At 41.4% G+C, this 22,656-nt stretch overlaps 1 protein-coding gene across 1 annotated transcript in view; it reads left to right on the top strand.

The window, feature by feature from the left end:
• The window catches only part of TMEM47 (transmembrane protein 47), a 33,709-nt gene extending 19,661 nt beyond the window's left edge, over window positions 1-14,048 (top strand). The window contains exon 3 of the mRNA XM_073358061.1: window positions 12,343-14,048. Within this exon, the coding sequence (XP_073214162.1) occupies window positions 12,343-12,521 (179 nt within the window). The 3' untranslated portion in view covers window positions 12,522-14,048. The remainder of the gene's footprint in view (window positions 1-12,342) is intronic.
• Window positions 14,049-22,656: the final 8,608 nt, after the last annotated feature.

The following is a 22,656-nucleotide window of genomic DNA, read 5'->3' as shown; positions in this document are numbered from 1 at the left end:
TGGGAATCAGCCCACCCCATGTCACATGGTGGCCTCCAGAGACTTTAGATTCTGGACAATTGTTGAGGGCTTTTGTGATTGACTACCACTTTGGTTTATTTTTTTTCTCCCAGCAAAAGGCCTTAGCTAGTAAGTATGTGTGTGTAGTAGGATACTTGGGGAGTAGGAAGGCAGAAGCACAACAGATAGTGAAGCAACCCTGGCTAATTATTGAGAATGGGCCAACACAGGGCAGAAGGTAAGCTAGAACAGCAGATCGGGATAGCTTACATGTTAATACACATCTGAAATTAACAATGGGTAAGTAGAGGAGCAACTGAGGACAAGGTATATTTAAAAAAAATAAGAACAAAAACAAGCCCCTCTTCTGCAAAACACTGTGAAGCAAACAGGATGCTAGTCAATCATTCCCTGATCACTTTGCTTGTTTGTATATCCCGCTACCCTTGGTATGTCTTGGCCTTTTAGTTTGTATAGTCTCGAAGGCAGAGGCTGTCTCTTCCTGTGTGCCACACCTGTAATAATAGAGCTCTCATCCAGATAGTGGCTTTTGAGCACTGGGCAATATAAGAAACGACTAATAAAGTGAGCAGGCAAATGCTGCCCCCTGTTTTCAGGATGTGTCAGAAGCGCTACAAACTGAAACTTGAAGCGTGTCCTCAAAGGGATTACCATAGTAGGGCATGAGTTCGTTGTGAGTATGTAAGCACAATCTAGTTTTAGAATAATGTATATTTCATTTGTATTTTGAGTTACACTCTCTGGTAGGAGCTCCCCTCTTGGGTAACTACTTGTCATAGAATCATAGAATCTCAGGGTTGGAAGGGACCCCAGGAGGTCATCTAGTCCAAGCCCCTGCTCAAAGCAGGACCAATCCCCAACTAAATCATATTTGTTCCAAACTCTTACCACCCAGGACTGATTGAAGTGCCGTGCAGTTGATTAGCAGAGCCGCTAGCATCCAGCTGGCAGCATGTATTCAGGTGCCCCTCCTCCCGCTGCTTCATGTTGCTCCTGCCCTCGGCCTTGGAGCCCCGGCTGCTCCTGAGACGCTCCTGCTGGCTGTGCAGAGCGGGTGGGGAGGGGAAGGGGGAAGGGGATACTGATGTCAGGGTGTCCCCCTGCCCCTGTACTCCAGCAGGGGAGAGGGGACAGCCTGGAGGGTCTGAGGTCTGAATGCTGTTCCAGGTGGTGAGTGAGTGCCTTTACCTTAAAGAGAGAGCGCACGGTCTCTCAGAGTCTTCCCCAGCACATACAATCTCTGTCTGTCTCTGTCTCTCTCTCTCTCCTTTCTCATTCACACTCATGCACGCATGCAGTTTGTGTGTCTCTACACACACCCCTCCCAACACATACTTGTGTTATTGTTGTTTACTTCTTGGTACTTCCTGCAATGCACATATATTCTCTGTAATTTTAGTCTTTCAAAGTGTGTTATTTTAGTTTTTTGACTGGTCTATGCATTTCATAATTTTTATTTCTCTTACACATAAATTGAATTATTTGAATAGTGACTTCTAAAATGCCTAACCTTTCCTGGCTGGAGTGATTATCTCTATGGTAACTTTTAAAATATATATATTATATCTAGGTTTTTTCGTTTCTAGTCGTGGCGTACAGTACCTCGGTGCACATAATAAAATTTATTCCACACATGGATGGAAAAAATTAGAGGTAACATTGGTCAGGGCTCCTACTTATCTTTGTGTTCTGACCAATTCTTGTATACAGTTTCTGTGACATTACGGAGGATACAATCTGGACCGTTGGACAGCTGTGTCCCCTCAATTCTCCAATCTGGGGTACCTTTTCCATTGCTTTGCCGGGAGAGTAACCACTGCTGGTCTGCTCACACACAGTTCTAGCATGTAAATTACTCCAAGTTATACTGTATGAGTGCTATAGCCAGCCACTCATCAATGACACTGCAGGGAAACACCAGAAAACTCCTAGTCCCAGACTTTCCCCCAGAAATGTGCATCTTGGACAATACAAGCTCATATAAAGTCAGTAATTTCATGAAAAGAAAATGATATGCATGAATCCTGTTATCCCAAATGAAGTTTCCCAAACACTTCAGTCCAACCACACTGGTTTAGATAAAACAGATTTATTAACTGTTTTACAGAAAGATAGATTTACAGAAAGATAGATTTTAAGTGATTACAGGTAATGAGGCATAAAAGTCAGAATTGGTTACAAAGAAATAAAAAGTAAAACACAACTAATACCTAACTTAACAAGCTAAATGACTTCAAAGCCAAGGTCTCTCTCATCACAAGTTCCTCCTGTCTTAGTGGCTGAATCTTTCAGTCAGGATACCTCCCCAGTCCAATGCTGCTCCTTTGTTCTTCAGGTGTTGGGGATGCCATTGGTAGAGAGAAAGGAAGAGATGATTTGGGGCATTTGCTCTCTCATCTTGTAGTTATTTCTCTTGTGCAAGAATCCTCTCCAGCTGAGGTTCAGGAGACAGAAACTCTGTGTGGACAGGAACCTCAAGTTGCTTCTTTGTCAAAATGCAGATTCTTTGCCCACAGCTTCTCTCATGCTAAAGAGTGGCCACTTATATCAGGTGATGGTCCATTTGATCTCGTGGACACCTGGCTGAGGCGTTGGCTAGCCTTTTGTTTCTGGGGAAGTGGTTTGTGACTGCCCTTCAGAACATGCTGGAACATGTAATATCTCACAGTGGAATCTTATAACTTTACATACTATGTGGCCACACATATTTTACCAAGACAATAATGATCAGCAAGTCATGAGTTTTCAAATGATCCCTCACAATTCATACTTTGTACAAGTTTTATCATGATCCTCTAAAAGGCATGGACGTAGGGGTACACACTGTCACAGTTTCATACCTAGAGACTGCCTCCCAGCCCAAAAATCAGATTCTTCTCCTGCACCCAGCATAATCTCTTCTTCCAGTTGGAGGAGATTGGGCAGCAAGAAGTAGGGTAAGCCTTCTGCTTCCAGACAATGGTTGGCTAGAGAGCTGGCAGGAAATCCCACCCCGTTGATAAGTTTTAGGACTGAGTCAGGGATTTTCTTTAAAGGCCATCACCAACACCTTGAATAGTACCCGAAAGCCCTGTTCAGACTGTTTGGGACCAGTTCTAGCTGAGAGACCCTTCTCTCTCTCCTTATACAATTCCAAGGCAGCGGAGATCAGTTAGGAAATGCTTGCTTTCAGACACTGCATTTCAACACTTCATGACAGTGTGCTGGGCACACGCTCCCTCTCCAAGGGCCCATGTCTTTGAAATTCACTTCCCTTCTTGGCTCATTAGAATCCAAATCTAGTGATTATAAGGGCATGATGCACAGGATTTGGTTGACTTTGTTCTTAGTTGTTTCACATCGTATATCTTGCATGTCTGCTAATCTTTGAAATTACAGCACCTACCAGTTATTACTCAGTATGTGTGTGGGGGTGGGGGGTGAGAAGTATATTTATATAGCAGTACCTCCATTTTCATAAACATTTTCCAAATAGAAGGCTGTATTGACTGTTGTTCAGCGAAATCTTCTTATCTTAACATTTTTGAACAAGATGAAAAAAGCTAGTGGATTACTTTTTTCCTATTTTCAGAAGTGTTGTTCTTCTGCATATACAGTGTTATAAAAAATTCTGGTTCAAATGCAACTTCCTGGAGAGAAGTCTTGGAAGTGCAGTAGAATACTTCATAAAAACAAGCCCTGCAGGGTGGCCTGGACTTGAATATTTCAGTTTGTAACCAGGACTAGCACATTTTGAGTAGCAAGAATTTATTTTAAGCTGTTTTTTTTTTCTTGGGCTACTGAACGAATCAGCGAAGCCAGGTCAGGATGCCAGGAAGTCAGACCAGGGGAACAAGAGCAGAAGCAGGATAGATCTCAGTTGTTCACACAGCTGCCTGTTGCTGGCTTATGTGATGTCAGCGGACCAATTGGCTACTCTGGGATTCTGCCAATGGGATGTCTGTCTCTAACTGGGGCTGGGCTTTGTGGGTTGTGGATCAGACATTGTCAGAAGGCACCAGGTGGAGGGCTAAAGTGTGGCTGCTCTTGTAATCCCTGTGGACCTGTGTTTGAGGCCTGTGAGTCATGACAGAAACTTTCCTAAATGTACTGATTGTAAGCTTAGTGAAACAGCCCAAACTCATAGATCAAGACAGTTCTTAAATCAAAGAGAGCAGCAACAACCACCTGGAAACACAGCTAGTGACAACCAAAGTCAGAGGGAGATGCTGGATGCTCAGCACTTCTCCAAATTAGGTCACTTGTTTCTCGGTCTGAATATGGATTTACAAACCTACCTCTAAGCTGCTATTTTTACAGTTGTAGCCATGGAGCCAGTTGTTTAACTCCTGAAGAACTAATCAAGGCAACTTAATGAAGTCGGTGAATTAAACAAGTGAGAGATTAGAATAGCAAACTTGAGAAGAGTGAGAAATAGTTTTCTTTTAAAAGCTAAGAGCATGACTGTGATAATTCTGCTCATGCTGTGGAGTACCATACTTCACTCATGCTCTCATTGCCTTCAGTGTAGAGTAGGTGGTAATAACTCGGTGTGAGTAGCAGTATCACAATCAAGTCCTAAATGTTGAGAGACCAGTTGGTTCAAGGAATAGTGTGGTTCTTTTATTTTCTTCTGTGCTTTCAATTAAGGACTGGATCCAGCAATTGGATCTATATGCATGGACTGTTCTGTTTGTACAATGTTCCAGTGGTTTGGGAGCAACAGAAATAGGGTGATTACCTGTCTTGAATTGGGCGGGACAGTCCTGAAATGTAGAGTTCAAGACCCAGTCCTAGGCTGAATGACTCTGGGACAGCATTTGTCCCCAATTCCCTGCGGTGCTGCTCTGTGCTCAGGGGCAGTGTCAGCCTCCTCCTAATGTAGGAGAACAGAGGTGGGCCTTAGCTCCTCCTTGCCAGGCCAAAAGCCAGAGCCAGGCAGTCGTAAGAGCTGCGCAGGGAGCCCGGGCCACTGTGGGTAGCCCTGGACCCTCCACCTGCCCTGTTAGGCATACCCTGGGCAGCGCCCGGGGGTGGGGGAGGACATGGGCTGGGGGTTACTGTTGGGCCTCCCAGCCCCCCTCCCTTCCGGCTTCTGGCATAGCCAGGGGCAGGGCCTCGGGGAAGAAGAGGAGCAGGGGGCAGGGTCAGAGAGGGGGTGGGGCTTCTGCATGTGTTCCACTTTCGTCTTTTGAAAAAGTGATCACCCTAAACAGAAGATTTTTACTGTTGATAGCTGGTGGCCCCAGAACAATCCCTTAGTGGATGGGCATCCATGTCACAGAAATCTGTATCTACGGTGGCCAAAGAGAGAGAGAGAGAGGCCAAAGACTGATTGGCCAAGAAAACCCCTCTTACTTTTTGGTCTCTGTCGGATATGAGATGCATTGGCAAGACAGGAGCAGTAGCACAGAAGCCAGCAAACAGAGCTGAAAACGGGAGTTTGAGTGGGAGTTGTAAGGGGAGTTTGGGGGAGGGACTGCGTGGTTGTGTGTGTGTGGGGGGGAACGGGTGGTTCCTTGACAGGAGCTTAAGAGGGAAGCCTATCACAGCTACAGAAGCAGCAGTGGTAGTGACTCAAGGAATGGAAGAGATAATGAAGATGACCATGGAAGCTGTGGCATGCATGTTATCCTGGAGCGGTACCTGGACAGTGCTTTGTTTGTATGATGAGCTGCCTGATAGAGCTGATGGTAGCGAAGTGCTGAGGTTTGGATTTTCAGGTAGAAAATATGATTGAGTTTTGAAGGGGATTTAAGCTGATGATAGCTGGAAGACGAGAGTAGGCTGAAGGGAAAACTCAGGACTGGCAGATGCAAGCTGGGCTGGAGAACTGAGAGTAGATTGCTGGATAAGGAAAGTGGCCAGTGGAAGCATGTGATTACAAGAACTAGCCAGAGGAAAAGACTGGCTACTGAAGGAGAAATAGAGCTCAGGAACAGGTTTGCTGAATTGGAAAATGAAGGGGCACAGCAGGCAGTAACAGACTGTGGGAGGGCAAGGAAGAAAAGAGCAGCTAGTTCTACAAGAAGAGAGGAAAAGTCGATAGAGATAGCCAGAGTTCGGAGCCCCAGGAGGCTAGAGGATGACTTGCAGAAGACTGCAAGAGAGAACAAAAGATACGAAGACTTGCAGCCAGAAGGAATGGAAGGAGGAAGGCCAGAGAATTGCAACCATCAGGAAGAGGCAGGTCTATGTGATTGGGGACATCCTACTAAGAAGGACAGAGGGACCTGTTACCGGAGCTGATCTGGAAAACAGAAAGGTGTGCTGTTTGCTGGGAGTTAAGATATGGGAGCAGGAAATAATCTACCGATTGTCCTTCATGTGAGAACAAACGACACAACTGGATTCTCGCTGGAATGCATCAAGGGAGAGTATGCCAGGATGGGGAAGATCCATTAAAAATAGAGACTCAGGTGATATTCAGTGGGATTCTTCCTGTCCCTAGAGGAAGAGAATGAAGGAGAGAAAAGATTATGATAATCAACAGATGGCTCATGCAGTGGTGCTATAAGGAGGGCTTTGGGATGTTTGATCACTGAGAGGCATTCATGGACAGAGGACAGTTCTTCTGGGATGGACTCCACCTGAGTAGGGAGGGAAATAGATTTCTGGGATGGAGGTTGGCACAACTGGTTAAAAGCTTTAAACTAGGAATTCATGGGAGATGGCTGGGAGATGTTAATGCAGTCTCCACACGTGATTCTAACATTGAGTGGGAGGACAATCAAGTAAGAGAGGAGAAAGCAGTGGAGAAAGGAACAATAGGGTAGGAGAATGGACGTCAAGAGAAAAGAAAGTGCCAGTACCAATGACACTAACAATCAGGTAGGTGATACTGGCAGTAGAATGACCATACCTAATCAGGGAAACAATCTGGGTGAAGCCCAGCAGAAACAACTAAGATATCTGTAGGCCAATGCAAGGAGCCTCGGTAACAAAACTGAGGAAGTAGAACTTCTGGCACAGAAGAGAAACCAAATATAGGGATAACAGAAACATGGTAGAACACTAGTCATGACTGGAATACAGGTACTGAAGGATATGTGCTGTTCAGAAAAGACAGAAATAAAGGTAAAAGTGGTGCAGTAGCATTGTATATTAATGACAAGGTAGACTCTAAAGAAATTAAGTGATAGAATGGATAAAACAGTCTTTCTGGGTCAGAATCACTTTGTGGGAAGAAAGGCAACAGAGGCTCCACTGGGTTAGTACTTGGGGTCTGTACTGGGATCCGTTTTGGATATGAATAGAGACCTCTTTAATATTTTAATGAAATAAATACTACTGGGAATTGTAAGATTATGGGAGGTTTTAATTTTCCAAATCTAGATTGGAGGACAAGTGCTACTAATAATGTTAGGGCCCAGAAATTCCTGAAATGTGATGACTGACAGATTTCATCACCAAATAGTCCCCGAACCAACAAAAGGTGATGCTATTTTAAATTTGGTATTGGTGAGTAGTAAGGACCTCATAGAAGAACTGATTGTAGAGGATAGCCTTGGTTTGAGTGATCATGAGCTAATTCAGTTTAAACTAAATGGAAGGATAAACAAAAATAGATCTGCAACAAAGGTCCTTGATTTCAAAAGAGCTAACTTAAAAAAATTAAGGGAATTAGTTAGGGAAGTGGACTGGACCAAAGAAGTCAAGGATCTGAATGTGGAGGAGGCTTGGAATTACTTTAAGTCAAAGTTGTAGAAACTATCTGAAAACTGCATCCCAAGCAGGGGGGAAAAGTTCACAGCGAAGGGTTGCAGACCAAACTGGATGAGCAAGCATCTCAAACAGGTGATTGAGAAAGCAGAAAGCTTACAAGGAATGGAAGGTGGGAAGGATCAGCAAGGAAAGCTCCCTCTTGGAGATCAGAAGATGTAGGGAAAAAGTGAGAACTGCCAAAAACCAAGCAGACTTGGACCTAGCTAAGAAAATGAAAACCATAGTAAAAGATTCTGTAGCCATATAAATAAAAAGAAAACAAGGAAAGAAGTGGGATCACTAAGCACTGAGGATGAGGTGGAAATTAAAGATAATCTAGGCATGGCCCAGCACCTCAACTAATACTTTACCCTACTTTTTAATATGGGTAATGAGGAGTTTAGTGGTAGTGACAGGGTGGCTAATAGAAATGAAGATATGGAGGTAGAAATTTCCACATACGAGGTGGAAGTCAAACTCACACAGCTTCATGGAATCAAAGTGGAGGCCCCAGATAATTTCCATCCAAGATTATTAAAGGAACTGGCACATGAAATTGCAAGCCCAATAGCAAGGATTTTTAATGAATCTGTAAATGGAGAATTGCTAATATAGTTCTTATTTTTAAGAAAGGGGGAAAAAAAGTGATCCAGGAAACTACAGGCCTGTTAGTTTGACCTCAGTTGTATGCAAGGTTTTGGAACAAATTTTGAAAGACAAAGTAGTTAAGAACACAGAGGTGAACAGTAACTGGGATAAAATACAGCATGGTTTTACAAATGGTAGATCATGCCAGGCCCACCTCATCTTTCTTTGAAAAGATAACTGATTTTTTTTAAGCAAAGGACATGCAGTAGGTCTAATCTACCTGGATTTCAGTAAGGCATTTGTTACAGTTCCTGTGGTAAATTATTAGTTAAATTGGAGAAGATGGGGATCAGTATGAAAATTGAAAGGTGGATAAGGAACTGGTTAAAGGGGAGACTATAACGCGTCAGACTGAAAGGTGAACTCTCAGGCTGAAGGGAGGTTACTAGTAGAGTTGCTCAGGGATTGCTCTTGGGACCAATCTTATTTAATATTTTCATTCATGACCTTGGCACAAGAAGTGGAGGAGTGCGCTAATAAAATTTGAGAATGACACAAAGTTGGGAGGTATAGCCAATACAGAGGAGGACCAGAATATCTATCAAGATGATCTGCATAACCTTATAAATTGGAGTAATAGAAATGGGATGAAATTTAATAGTGTAAATTGCAAGGTCACATATTTCAGGACTAAGAACAAAAATGTTTGCTATAATCTGGTGATTTGTCAGTTGGAAGCGACAAAGGAGGTGAAAGACCTGGGTGTAGTGGTTGACCACAAAATGACTATGAGTCACCAATGTGATGTGGCTGTGAAAAAAGCTAATGCAGTCCTAGGATGCATCAGGTGAGGTATTTTCAGTAGAGACAGGGAAGTGTTAGTACCGTTATAAAAGGCACTGGTGAGACCTCATCTGGAATAGTGTGTGCAGTTCTGATCTCCCATCTTTAAGAAAGATGAATTCAAACTGGAATAGGTGCAGAGACGGGTTACAAGGATGATCAGAGGAATGGAAAACCTACCTTATGAGAGAAGGCTTGAGGAACTTGCCTTGTTTAGCCTAACCTAACAAAGGCTGAGGGGAGATATGATTGCTCTCTGTAAATATCACAGAGGAAGAGGAGTTATTTAAGTTAAGCACCAATGTTGACAGAAAAACAAATGGATATAAACTGGCCATCAACAAGTTTTAGGCTTGAAATTAGGTGAAGGTTTCTAACCATCAGAGGAGTGAAGTTCTGGAACAGCCTTCCAAGGAGAGCAATGGGAGCAAAAAAAAAAAAACCTAACTGGCTTCAAGACTAAGCTTGATAAGTTTATGGAGGGGATGGTATGATGAGATTGCCTACCATGGCATGTCGCCCAACTGTTACTGCTAGTAACAAATATTTCCAGTGGTTGGAGATGGGACATTAGATGATGAGGGCTCTGCGTTACTACAAAGAATTCTTTCCCAGGTGTCCGGCTGGTGGGTCTTGCTGACATGCGCAGGGTCTAACTGATCACCGTATTTGGGGTTAGGAAGGAATTTTTCCCCAGATCTGATTGGCAGAGACCCTGGGGATTTTTTCACCACCTTCTTTCAGCATGGGGCATGCGTCATTTGCTAGTTTGAACTAGAGTAAATGATCGATTCTTTGTAACTTGACATCTTTAAAATCATGATTTAAGGACTTGAATAACTCAGCCAGAGGTTATAGGTTTATCACAGGAGTGGGTGGGATTTAAGGACTTGAATAACTCAGCCAGAAGTTATAGGTTTATTACAGGAGTGGGTTGGTGAGATTCTGTGGCCTGCAATGTGCAGGAGGTCAGACTAGATGATCATGATGGTCCCTTCTGGCCTTAAAGTCTATGAGACAGTGTTGGGTTGAGATTCATTGGCAGGACAATTTTGTGCTATTGTTGTTGCACTTCCTGTTCTGCCAGTAAATCGAGGGCTTTAGTCTCTAGTGCAGTCAAATTGGCATCTTTTGGTAGCACTAAAGCCATTTACTTAAAAGAGGAAAAGAGTGCACAGGGAGGATCTAAAAAGCAAAATGAAAATGATTTTTGTGCAATAAATGTTTAAACACCAGGATAATACAATTAAGATGTATTTCATTTTACTATAATTTTGCAATGTAACTTCAGACAGAATTCTGGAATTCAGAAAAGTCATTTTTTTAGTGTAATTTTAATCTGGCACTGGGCTCACAGAGGATTATCTCTAAATAGCGTTCTTATTTTTATTACATTTAATACATTTCTTTGTTTAAAAAAATGTGGTGTTATATCAGATAGCTCTGTGTTTTCAACGATATATGCCCCAATGCTGCAATTACTTAAGCATGTGCTTATCATTGTGGTTGTGAATAGTCCCACTGAAATCATGGGGCTGCTCCTGTGCGCAAAGTTAATCATCTACTTAAATGTTCATGAGATCAGGGGCACATTGTGTATTTAGGATGAGAAAAGGTTGGAAATCACATTGCTCTGGTGTCTTTTCTCCTCTTGTGCACTTGCAGTTCATAGAGTTTAAGGTCAGAAGGGACCATTAGATCATCTGGTCTCACCTCCTGCATAATACAGGCCATTACATTTCACCCATTTATCCTTGTATTGAACCCAATAGCTGGTTGTCTCAATTATGCTAATGGTAGTTATGTACCTGCATTAGGGAAGGATGGACCATTATAAAACTGAGCTCTCCAAACAGAAAATTAGGTTCTTCATCCATGCATGCACACACAATGCACTCTCACTGTAAGCATATTCCATTTGGTCAGGATACAACACAATAGTTAACCAGGTTTATTGAATTCCATTGCAAATGTGTTTGGAGCATATTCCTCTTGCTGTATGAAATCTTCTGACTCTCTCAGGGACAGTATCATAGAAAATAATGATTTTTAAGCATCTCGCTTCTTAGAATTTTCTCTGTTTCATCAGTTTTGAGCCAGAGCCAGACATATTTTTCCTCTCTGTATTTACTGTATGCAGCAAATATTTTTCCACATATTAGAGTTTTATGACTTCACAATAGGTGACAAAGCTTTATGAATTCCTTTGGTAATCCATATAATATATTATTAATCCTGATTATAGTAGATGATGTCTACATAATATATAATTCCATAAGAATTATATTGTAATTGGACATATTAATATCGCATACTGCTCGTCGTTTAGAATAAATTGGTTGAGTGTGAACTGTATTTCTTCAGGTTCCTTTATTCCTCCTCATCTTCGATGTGTTCTATTTATAGTATCCATTTGATTAGTCAGTTTAGTTTTATTACAGAGAAAATGCAAACTCCAGACTTAAAAAGGTAGAGAAAAGGAAATTGAGAAGAGATTGGTGTTACTTCAAATCTCCAGGGAACAAATAGAATCATATCATTATCCAATAGCAATAACATTTGTTCATCTCCTGGGGAATATATTGGAGTTGCTATACTCTCTATGGATTAAATAAAGTTTGTGTCAGTTTATTTTTATGTACAAGCAGAGCAAAATATACAAATAAAAATTGGACCAAAGGTATTTTTATAATTACTTTTTAAAAAATACAAAAAGGTAAATGACTTGCTTGTGTATATTACCAAGTACCCTACATTTAGCCAATTAAATTACGCAGTTATGCAACTTAACAACTTGTTAAAGCTGCAAGACTAAACAATACAAAATCAGATGGTATTACACAGAAATAACATGTTGGAGTGTGTCTGGGGGGGGGGGGGTAACAGTTTTTTTTTAAAAAGGAAGGAGGAGATTGGAGGACGGACAGAGGGAGGGGAAAAGTGGAGAGGTGAGGTGGAATGGAAGTCTAGCATTATTTGAGCTATCTCAACATTCTTTACCCAAATGTATCAAGAAGCAGGATCCAAATTTCTTCCAATTCATGTAATTGCTCTCTGTGTTGATAGGCTGCTATTTCTTTCGCTGCTAACTCAAATAGGTTCATGTAACCAAAGGCATTTTTAATGTGAGTGTTGGTAATGTAATGTTTGTGTTTTTATGTAAACGAGTAGAACCCTCTTCTGACTTTTGGTTAATTTCTCTTTCAGTTGTTCTTCAGGCGTGCAGCCTAGTCCTTTATCCAGTCAAGTTCATCGAGACAGTCAACTTGAAAATATACCATGAGTTCAACTGGGGCTATGGCCTGGCTTGGGGTGCAACTATATTTTCATTTGGGGGTGCCCTCCTTTATTGCCTGAACCCTAAGATCTATGAAGACTACTACTAGTGCCACTTTAGTTTGGGGGAAAAAAAATGGAATAACAGAAGGGTTACTCCATCTTTTCTAACTCGCTGTTTTTTAGAATACTTGTGGAGCATTAAGCAGTCGCTCTGTTGATTTAATAGCCTTTGCCTTTTGGCCGCAAACACTATAACTAGCTTTTACATCCATTTAAGAGAACTGCAAAAATTAAGATTACTGATCTTACACAGGCAAACGTTGCAAGCTGCTGATACGTTAATGTCATTTTTCTTGACAACAAGCGAAGGATCTACATGACAGCGATCATTGCGAGGGACGTTGCTGGAGTGAAAATGCAGTGCCTGCATCTGCCATCGCCTGCAGGGGAGCAGCTGGCATAAGCTCTATTTAGAAGTTTCCTTATATCGTGGAGGATTCAGATGTCATGATAAGCAGGTGGTGCCATCTTATATCGATAAGTGCTGTTGGGCCCTGGTCGCTTGCTAGAAAAAGCTGTTGAGAAATTAGTTGCAAATGACCATGTGTTGGGGGCAGTGAATGTAAATGATAAATGAATTTCGTAATGTCTGCATTGGACAGTTTGCTGAAAAAAAACCCGGGAGTTTATGCATTAGCAAGCCACATCTTCCCTGCCAACTATGGCAGATCCCTGAAGGGAAGTCAAAACCTGGAGACACGTGCTTCTAATTATGTGGCTGGAAGTTGTCTCAGCTCTGAGTATTGTGGGGTGGGACGAGGGGTAACGGGGGCCTCAAATTTCCCTGTGGCAAATAAAATGAGCTGCATTTGTCTTCATGCCCTTTTAATTTCCAAACTGTGCAGTAGAAATACATGAATAACAAGTCCAACTATTTTTATAGAAGGCATTTGTTAGTATAAATGAGTATATATATGTAAACATATATAAACATATGCAGAGGAAGAAACACATTACATCTCAAAATGGTAATATTTGCTGTGGTGCAGTGGTTAAAGCACTAACTTTGTATGCCTTCTTAAGAGTCTTGGATCGCTATCTCCATTTAGGGTCAGTAATGCAAAATAAACATCTTAAAATTGGTTGCTTTCTCTGTATGCCCTTATGCTCTGTTTTGATGGGAAATATCTAAAAGGTCATATACATTTGAGGTGGAATTAAATCTAATAGCTAGTAGCTTGATACTTATTACAAGTATTTATTTTTTTAAAAAAAAGCTGTTTAATGGAGAGAGACTACCACTTTCTAAAAATCCAGTTAGTTTCTGTCTCTAATTGAAAGAATGTAGCTGAGATCCAGTTACGTACAGTATAAAAATGTTATCAGTACAGTATGTACTCAAATATTTGTTTCAGAGTAGCAGCCGTGTTAGTCTGTATCTGCAAAAAGAACAGGAGTACTTGTGGCACCTTAGAGACTAACAAATTTATTGAGCATAAGCTTTTGTGAGCTACAGCCCACTTCATCGGATGCATTCAGTGGAAAATACAGTGGGGAGATTTATATACACAGAGAACATGAAACAATGTAACAACATGAAACAATGGGTGTTACCATATACACTGTAACGAGAGTGATCAGGTAAGGTGAGCTATTACCAGCAGGAGAGGAAAAAAAAAAAAACAAACCTTTTGCAGTGATAATCAAGGTGGGCCATTTCCAGCAGTTGACAGGAACGTGTGAGGAACAGTAGGGGGGAAAATAATTATCACTACAAAAGGTGTGTTTTTTTTCTCTCCTGCTGGTAATAGCTCACCTTACCTGATCACTCTCGATACAGTGTATATGGTAACACCCATTGTTTCATGCTCTCTGTGTTTATAAAATCTCCCCACTGTATTTTCCACTGCATGCATCTGATGAAGTGAGCTGTAGATCCTGAAAGTTTATGCTCCAATAAATTTGTTAGTCTCTAAGGTGCCACAAGTACACCTTTTCAAATATTTGTTTTTCTCCGAGTGTAAAGGTTGATTGACATGCGTCTATTTACTACTTGCTGAATGTTTCCCACTTAAAACTTCCAGAGTCTATACAAATGAAATGAGACCCAAATTAAACTAGGGTGGAATTTTTAAATTGACTTACACAGCATAACTTTTATTTTTGTTTAATATTTGCTTATTTGGGTACTTTGAATTAATTGTGAACATATTTTTATACAACTCTAATATACAACTTTAGAAATAATTATTTTTGTTAATTGAGAAATTTAAAATATATCCTAGTTGGGCCTCTGTAAGAACAGGGACTTTGAAGCTGTAAAAATGCTTTCGTATTGTTGATGTATTGCTGGTTCTGCAAAAGGATTGCAGAATTACTTAACATTAGGACCACATCCTATGTATTAAATGTACTCGCCACAGTTTTCAGAGAGAGGCAATTCAGCAATAGGTATAGAAGAAGCGTAAACCTGCTTGTAGCCTGTTGTTAAAAGTATTTCTGTCAAACAAGACCCAGTTCTTAGCCAACATAGGCCTCTCTGGGAGAGAATGTGTAATATCACAGGAGAATAGTCCACATCAGCACTTTTCCCTGGATCAGTGATGATTAGCTAGACTAGGATGACAGAGCAAAATGATAGCTTCACTTAAATGTTTTTGTGCATCCTGCTGAAGAGTGAGGGCAAAAGGACATGAGGGAAAGGAGGAGAGCACCTTTCACTTTCTTGCAGGCAGCTGAGAATCTTTGGAACTCTGCATTTTTTCCTGCGTGACTTAAAGCCGAGGCCTGGCATGTGGTTAACTGCAAATCTTTCTGGACTGCAGCGTAACGCTGCTCTTATTTAGCTGCATTAGGAACATTGTGTGATGGAATGGGAATTAGGCTAATTTTAAGAAGCCTACTGTGAGTGGATCTCTGTTCCTTTTTAGGGGAGTGGTGGTTTGGTGCTGACCGTTACACAGCATTTTGCTTCGTACAAGGAGAGGAAGCCGTACAATGCTCGACCTATGTCATATCTACTAATCTTAATAAACTCTCTTTCTCTTTCTGTGTAGCTAGAGAGAAGATATTCAGTGGGCTATTGCATATACACATAAGTTGCACATATACTGGAGAAAACACAATTCATAACACAAAAGGCCTTTAGGCAAAAATTTTCAAACTTGAGTGCCTAAAGTTAGGATCCTGTATCCATATTTAGGCATCAAAAATTGGGGGGGGGCTTGATTTTCAGAGGTTCTGAATACCTACAACTTCCATTGAAGATAATGGGATCTACAAGTGATCAGCACATAATCACATAATCAGTTCCCTGCCATTGCAGCGGCCGTGGGCATTGGTGGCATCTTGGTCTCTTCTGTTCTCTGCATGTGGGACAAAGTTTAGTTTCCTGAGGACTGAAATGTTTTGTTCTAACTCAAAGGCATCTGAGTGAAATTTAATGGCCTGTGTTATATTGATCAGTCTAGCTGATCTAATGGTCCCTTCTGGCCTTAAACTCTATGAAACTAGTTGGATTTGTGTGTGGGGAAACTTCTCAGAATCAGGTCCTTTTTATTTAGGGGCCTAAGCATGGAATTAGGCACCTAATTTTAGCCTATGCTGCTGCTTTTTCCTCTACCATGGCCAAGATTGCCAAATATTGAATGTTTTGGCACCAAACTAAAAGTAAATACAATGTAAAGCTGAAATATTTTTTCTACCCATAGAATAAAACACTCCTGTGTTGGAGTGTATTTACAATAGACTTATCATTTTTATATATTATTCTTATGTCATGCCTTCATCATTTCAGTTATATTTGGCTTTATCTCACTAGCAAGGTAATTTTTCACACCACAAACCCATTGTTTCTCTTCCAGATATATATAATGAACTTGCAAGCAGGGCTAGTTATTTTTATTTTTTAAGCTTAAAGTATACTATCTGGTGCAACAAGTACCAACCCACTCTTTTGAATTTCTTGCACAACTACATTTAGCTTTTGTAAGTTCAACATGTAAATTTTAAAGACATAAATATAGAGACCTATGTGTTTGAAATATGAATGATATATGGATTAGCATGTAACTGTATATTATTAAACATGCAATGAACTAACTGGTAAGTGAAGTCTAATCTTATGGCTAGCAATGTAATTTATTCAGACTGTATTTTTGTACAGAACAGTGCACACTAACCTGTTGCCTGTGTGTCCTCTATAATGCCTAAAACTGTGCCTAGAGATTTCATTTGTCTTTACAAATCAATCAACTAAATACTTCATGCTGTTGATGGTATTAGTTTCTCTAATGTTGTTCTCTGTTTATTTTTGGAAAGTGTATGGTATGTTTATTGAATGAATCCGTCAAAATGTGGTTCATTTTTAATGGTCATTATTAGGGGGAAAAGACAAGTTTTTTTATCTAAGCTGTTTTAAGTTTGCTGTTTTATTACCATTTTTGCATTTCACAACTTTTGTAGCTTACAAGAAGTTATATGTGAAAAAGTAACTAAAATAAAAAAAAGGTTACCCGAACAAAATGCACTTCTTTTTGCCCTGTGTAGAATATTTAAACACTGAAAAGTTCTGCCGCTGTTTTTGTCTGTGTTTACTTAAATGAATTTGTCTGGCACTTAGATATCACAATAAGGGCAGGTTTATAAAAAATAGAGCCAAGTTCTGCCCTCGTTAGTATCCTGTGGGGTTGACTGTGGTATACATCTCGGCACTATTCAGCCCCAAATGCCTTTATGTAATATGTTGTAACCTTTGAATGACACAGCCCTTTAACTTATTAAATAAAAAGCAATGTACTGGCATTCAGAATGTACCACTCCAACTACTTCAATGGTAAATTAATCTGCGATATTCAGTATTCTTTTCCATATTTCCAGATTATACAGTGCTATTTTCTGTATGAACCTGAAGTATGTGTTACTTTTTCACTTTTTGAATAATCTTTTACACTATTCTTCCCTTTTGACCTGGAGGGGAGTATTGAACTGTGTGTTAAAAAGCACAGCTTAAATAAAGAAAACATGTATTATGATCTCCATAACATTCAGGTTACAGCTTGTCAACCTCTTTCTCACACTGATATGCTGAGATCTACTTGAGTGCACTCCATGTGAAAATGCTCGTTTCACCTTGCAAACATAGTGCAGTGTGCAGCATGCCACAAAGAGATGGACAGTGTTGCCCATGCTTGCATCCAAACAGTTTTGAAGGCAACACCATCTTGCTTTGAATCTGCCAAATGTGCACTCAGCCACCAGCCTGCAACTGCCAAGTATTTTACTGAGCTTTCTTTTGCCAGGTTCTTTGAGCTCAGAGTACGGTTTCATGAGCCATGGCACGACAGTGTAAGCAGGGTCCACTGTCATTAGTGGGCACAGAGACCCCGTTGATGATCATGTCATTTGGAGCAAATAAGGTCTCTGCTTCTCCAAACAGGTAAATGCCAGATCTTAGCACCGTGGCATCATGCATCTTGCCAATACAGCCTGCTCTGGTGTCCACAAACCTGCCCCTTTGGTCGGCCAAGGCCTGCATAGCAATTACGGATGTAAATATTGGTTAAAAAAGTTAACCGGTTAAAGGATTAAAATGATATCATTTGATCGGTTAGCTGTTAACTGATTTCATTCCACCAGTAGCACGGCGTGGGGCAGCAGGGCTCCTGCTGGGGCTGGGGCCCTGCCGGTCCACTGCAGCTGGCAGCTGGGGCTGCTGCAGCCCACCCGCTGGCACAGTGTGGCCAAAGCCGGAGCTCCGCCAGTGTAGCCAAAGCCGGGGCCTCTCCAGCCCACCAGCCAGAGCCGGAGCCCCAGCAGTGTGGCCGGGGCCACTCCAGCCCACCGCCTGGGTCTGGAGTCTCACCAGGGTTGCTCCAGCCTGCCTGGCCTGGCGCAACTGCTGCTGGGGTCACGCCAGCCAGTCACCAGGGTTAACGGCTAGGGTCCTCTTAACAGTAAGCCGAATGCTTACCAGTTAACCGGTTAACCATTTACATCCCTAATAGTAATGGAGTAGTATCCTACAAAGGATCCTTTGTAGGATACTACTCCATTGCTATGCACGCCTGGGCGCCAAAGAGTTGACATAGTTGCTTGCTCCTTGTGGAGGGCAAACTGTGGGCACATGTGTAGCAATTGTAGCCATGGTGCAGTTTGGGAAGCCTATTCTCACAAAGCCAGCAGTTATTTTGGGCACATTAGTTTTACCCATCACTTTTGGGTAAACCACAGTCCTAATTGCATCACAAGGCTCCATAACGCAAACAGTTCACTTGGGGTCTGTAGTAGTCTGGGGTAGCCAGCTTCCAGATGTCCACAGCAGCCTACTTCTGGAGTGGTATGGCCTCCCTCGTGTGTGTCTCCTGGCACGGGGAAGTTGGTGCATGCTCCTCACACAGCTACACAAAGGTGTGTTTCCTAATGCAAAAGTTCTGGACCTACTTTTAGTCATCTCACATCTCCATGACACTGAGATCCCACTAGTCTGTGCTTGTGACCCTGCTTCAGAAAGTCCAGTCTGTGTGGAGTATTCACAGCTATGACAGCACACATCAGGTGCATCAACTGTTCCAGAGCTGTACCTCACTCCGAGACGGTGAGGCATTCATACGGCTGCAGCGTGGACGTTAGGAGGTGAGCTTGGCAAGTGCAGGTTCATGGGCTTGGATGCCCAGAGCAGGGTACACTATGCAGCGCAGACATATCCTGAATAACTGCTCTCCAAAGCAAAACAGGGGTGGATAATCTGGCCCTCAATAATTTGAAAGGCAACAGACCTTTTATGGAGTATGGATGGATGGATGAGAACTACATCTGGGCACATGAGAGGGTGGGGAAATGAAGTGGTGGGAAAAGAATTCAGAAGAGAAAACTGGACCAATAAAAGAGGAGGACTGGGATGCCTTAGAAACCTTGAATTTTAGAAGAGAGGGACCGCGGGGTAGTAGGAAGGTAGTAATAGTACACTAGAAACAAGAACATATATGCTGCTAGAGTGCGAGATGGGAACATGGAAACAGAAGATATGCATAGGTTCCATCCTATGGGTTGTGAAATCCTTCCAACCCCAAAGGGATGATGAAAAATGCCCTTCAGAATTATTTTAAATAAAATTTGCCACTTCAAAAACCTATTTCTATATGTTTTGGGAGTACTTCCCCACAACATGTTTCATGATGTGGAAATTCTGAAATTCTAAATTCTGACTGCGTATATAGTAGAATGTTGTTTTCTTCTGTCTCTCTTATTTCATTCCTCTCATTTTCCTTCACATTTACTGAAATACAATAGTCAGAAACTTATTTTCAAAAACAAATTGGCTTCAAAGTGGCCACTGGAAATTAAAGGGGCACTGAGGTTTGACAGGAGGGTGCATTATCTCCCAGAGGAGTGCTACATACACTCCTCTGGAACTAATAGCTCCAACAAATGTTTTGACCTGCTAAGGGGGCCATTCTGATATAGATGTGCCAATCTTTTTACAAATGTGTATAGTGTCAGGCAGATGAGGCAATTATACCACTCTTGGGTGGGGGGACATGGGGTAGGGCAAGGGGTTTTTATGACAAACCTATGAAGCTTTATTGAACTAAATCTCCTATAATGAGTGAATGAGTTATCAAAAATTAATATAAAGATACAAAGAACTTTCCCCTCCAGCTAAATGTTATAATAATTACACTCCCCATTTCCTATTTTATAACTGTGCTTCTTTTTTGACTCATTTTTCTCTCCTCCTTTAGGGCCAATGCAGAGTTTATGCTGCTCTGATAGTGAAAAGGGGCCAGAAGAGCCACAATGTCACCACCAGGGAAAATCCCCAGCATAGGGCCTTCCCTCAAAGGCAGAGAGATGGCATAGCTGACTCTACATCACCCATCCTCCCAGCCCCAGCAGATGGCATGTGCTCAGGAGGAGGGGGATAGAATGCTCCTAATCTCGGCTGCTGTAACGTATTTTAGGACAGGTGGAGAGATGGTGTGTTTAAGGAAGTGAACTGGGACCCAGCATACTTGGGTTCACCTTTTGGCTCTGCAGCAGACTGCCAGGTTGATCTTGGGTGAGTCACTTAATCTCTCTGTGCCTTAATTTTCCCGTCTTCAGCGTAGGGAATAATAGCATTTTCTGACACCCTAAGTGTTGTGAGGATGAATACATTAATCTGTTCGATGCACTTAAGACTTGTCTATATCAGGTACATTTACACCAGTACAAACCCCCCAGTGTAGATTCAATTCTATTCTCTATTGGTTCTTATGCCGTGCTTGTCACTGTAGTATTGTGTATCTTTCAGTACTGCAGCAAACAATGGGACTAACATCTGTCACACGTTTGTTCTCATCCGCTCCCCAGAGGGAGGAGAGTGTGGTAAAGTGTCTTGTTCTGGATTTTTTATTTACATGTTGCTATATATTTATGGTAGAAAAAGCAAAGTCAAAGAAATGCACCTTGCACTTAGAGCAGAAAGTGGCGAAGTTTGTGATGGGTCTTAGTTTCTCTTGGAGTTCATGCCACAGTCTTGGGCTGATGCCTGAGAAATTTCTGTCTCTGCATCACCAGTGTTAAACTATTTTAAACTGGGATAAGTCACAGCAGCGAAAATTCATTTTACATCAGTGCAGTGCATCAACACTGGGGTTTGCACTGGTGTAGCTAGACTGGATACAAAAAGCCATACAATGGACAAGTCCTCAGATATGACAATGATGGGTGTGTGTGTGTATGAGAGCGGGTGACTGGATGGGCCACACTGAGGATGCTCTATTCTGGGCAGACTGCAAAGAATAGGGCAGACAATCCCGAAACTGGTGGTTTATTCAATAATTAGATTCACCAAGCCAGTAACAAAATAGCTTCTGTAGTACCACGCTGGTTATCAAGAAGCCAAATACAGTCCCCTTTAAGCATGCCAGCTCTTGTCCCCCACCTAGAGAGCCAAGTCTAGTATAGTGAGTGGTTCTTGAAAACCAGATTCATCATATGTTAGGTCCACCTGTCCCAAAGGACAGGACACCGATTCTCAGGTCAGTATGAGTTTCAAATCTTACCCAATAATCATGCAGATGCCAATCCTTTAGTAACTGAAGGTTTTAATAATAAAAGGAAAAAGAAGGAAGAGCACTGCAGTGGTTAAGATATCAATATACACACAGATATGTAAAAAGTCCTCTGGTCAGTTTCATAGCTGAGATGGTGAGGCTGCTGACTTGTAAAAGTCTTTCTGGAATCAATGTAAAAGGTTCTAGTCCACTAGGCAATCTAGGTATAATGTTTGTTCAAGCTTTTCCATGAAAATTCCAGGGTAAATCCAGAGTAAACCTGGGGATCTCAGTCTCATGCCTGAGACCTTTCTTGTCTTAGTTTAAGCAGACCTGAGATAAAAAGGATCAGGCCTTTTCTTCATAGTCTTCTAACAAGCTGATAAACTTCTTGACAGCAATTGTCACAGCAGGACCTTTCCCCAATGAAGAATAGACAGTGCAGAGTGTTGCTATTTCCTATGCATTCAGGTAAATTAGTTGTATTCATTAACACAATGCAATTAGCCATTCAAACAATCAAGGCAGTTCATTATAACATACATAATTAAGCTGAAGACAATGTAAATAATATTAATTCCTGTAGAATCTTACAGCTTTGACCTTTGAGACAATAGAATACAGTAATGAAGCATTATAAGACAGGAACAGGATTTTAGCATCTACAAGCTAATTAGATCACATTGTTAAACTTCTAACAAGATATGGGTAAACACAGACAAATGAACTTAACATCTACCCTTGATTTATATTACTACAAATAAATGGGTTAATGATTGCTGGTCTAGGACATCTCTTTGAAATTCACATACCAGTAGATTGTCTTGATTACATTTCAATGCCTCTTGTTAAAATATTATAGGTCATACACAAGTTGGGCAGTTTGTCAATGTCACAGTGTTTGTCCCATGTAAGTATATATCTTCATAATAGAAAAATTAGAGTAGCCCTGAGACTGCTCTAATTTCGATTGGGATGAAATACCCACCTTTCCCAACACCGTAAATTCCTGTGCCGAGTACAGCTGTGGCAGGAGGGAAAATCAGAACCATTGCCTTCATCTCTTGTAGTTGAGGCCAATTTCTGTTTTATCTCATAGTAGTTCATTAAAGAGGAAAATATCAGGTTAAAGAATATTAGAATCATAGAATATCAGGGTTGGAAGGGACCTCAGGAGGTCATCTAGTCCAACCCCCTGCTCAAA

The sequence above is a fragment of the Lepidochelys kempii genome, chromosome 1 (assembly GCF_965140265.1).
Source record: "Lepidochelys kempii isolate rLepKem1 chromosome 1, rLepKem1.hap2, whole genome shotgun sequence".
NCBI classification, from domain to species: Eukaryota; Metazoa; Chordata; order Testudines; family Cheloniidae; genus Lepidochelys; species Lepidochelys kempii.
The sequence above is the reverse complement of the archived record's forward strand: the minus strand, read 5'-3'. Positions and strand labels throughout refer to the sequence as shown.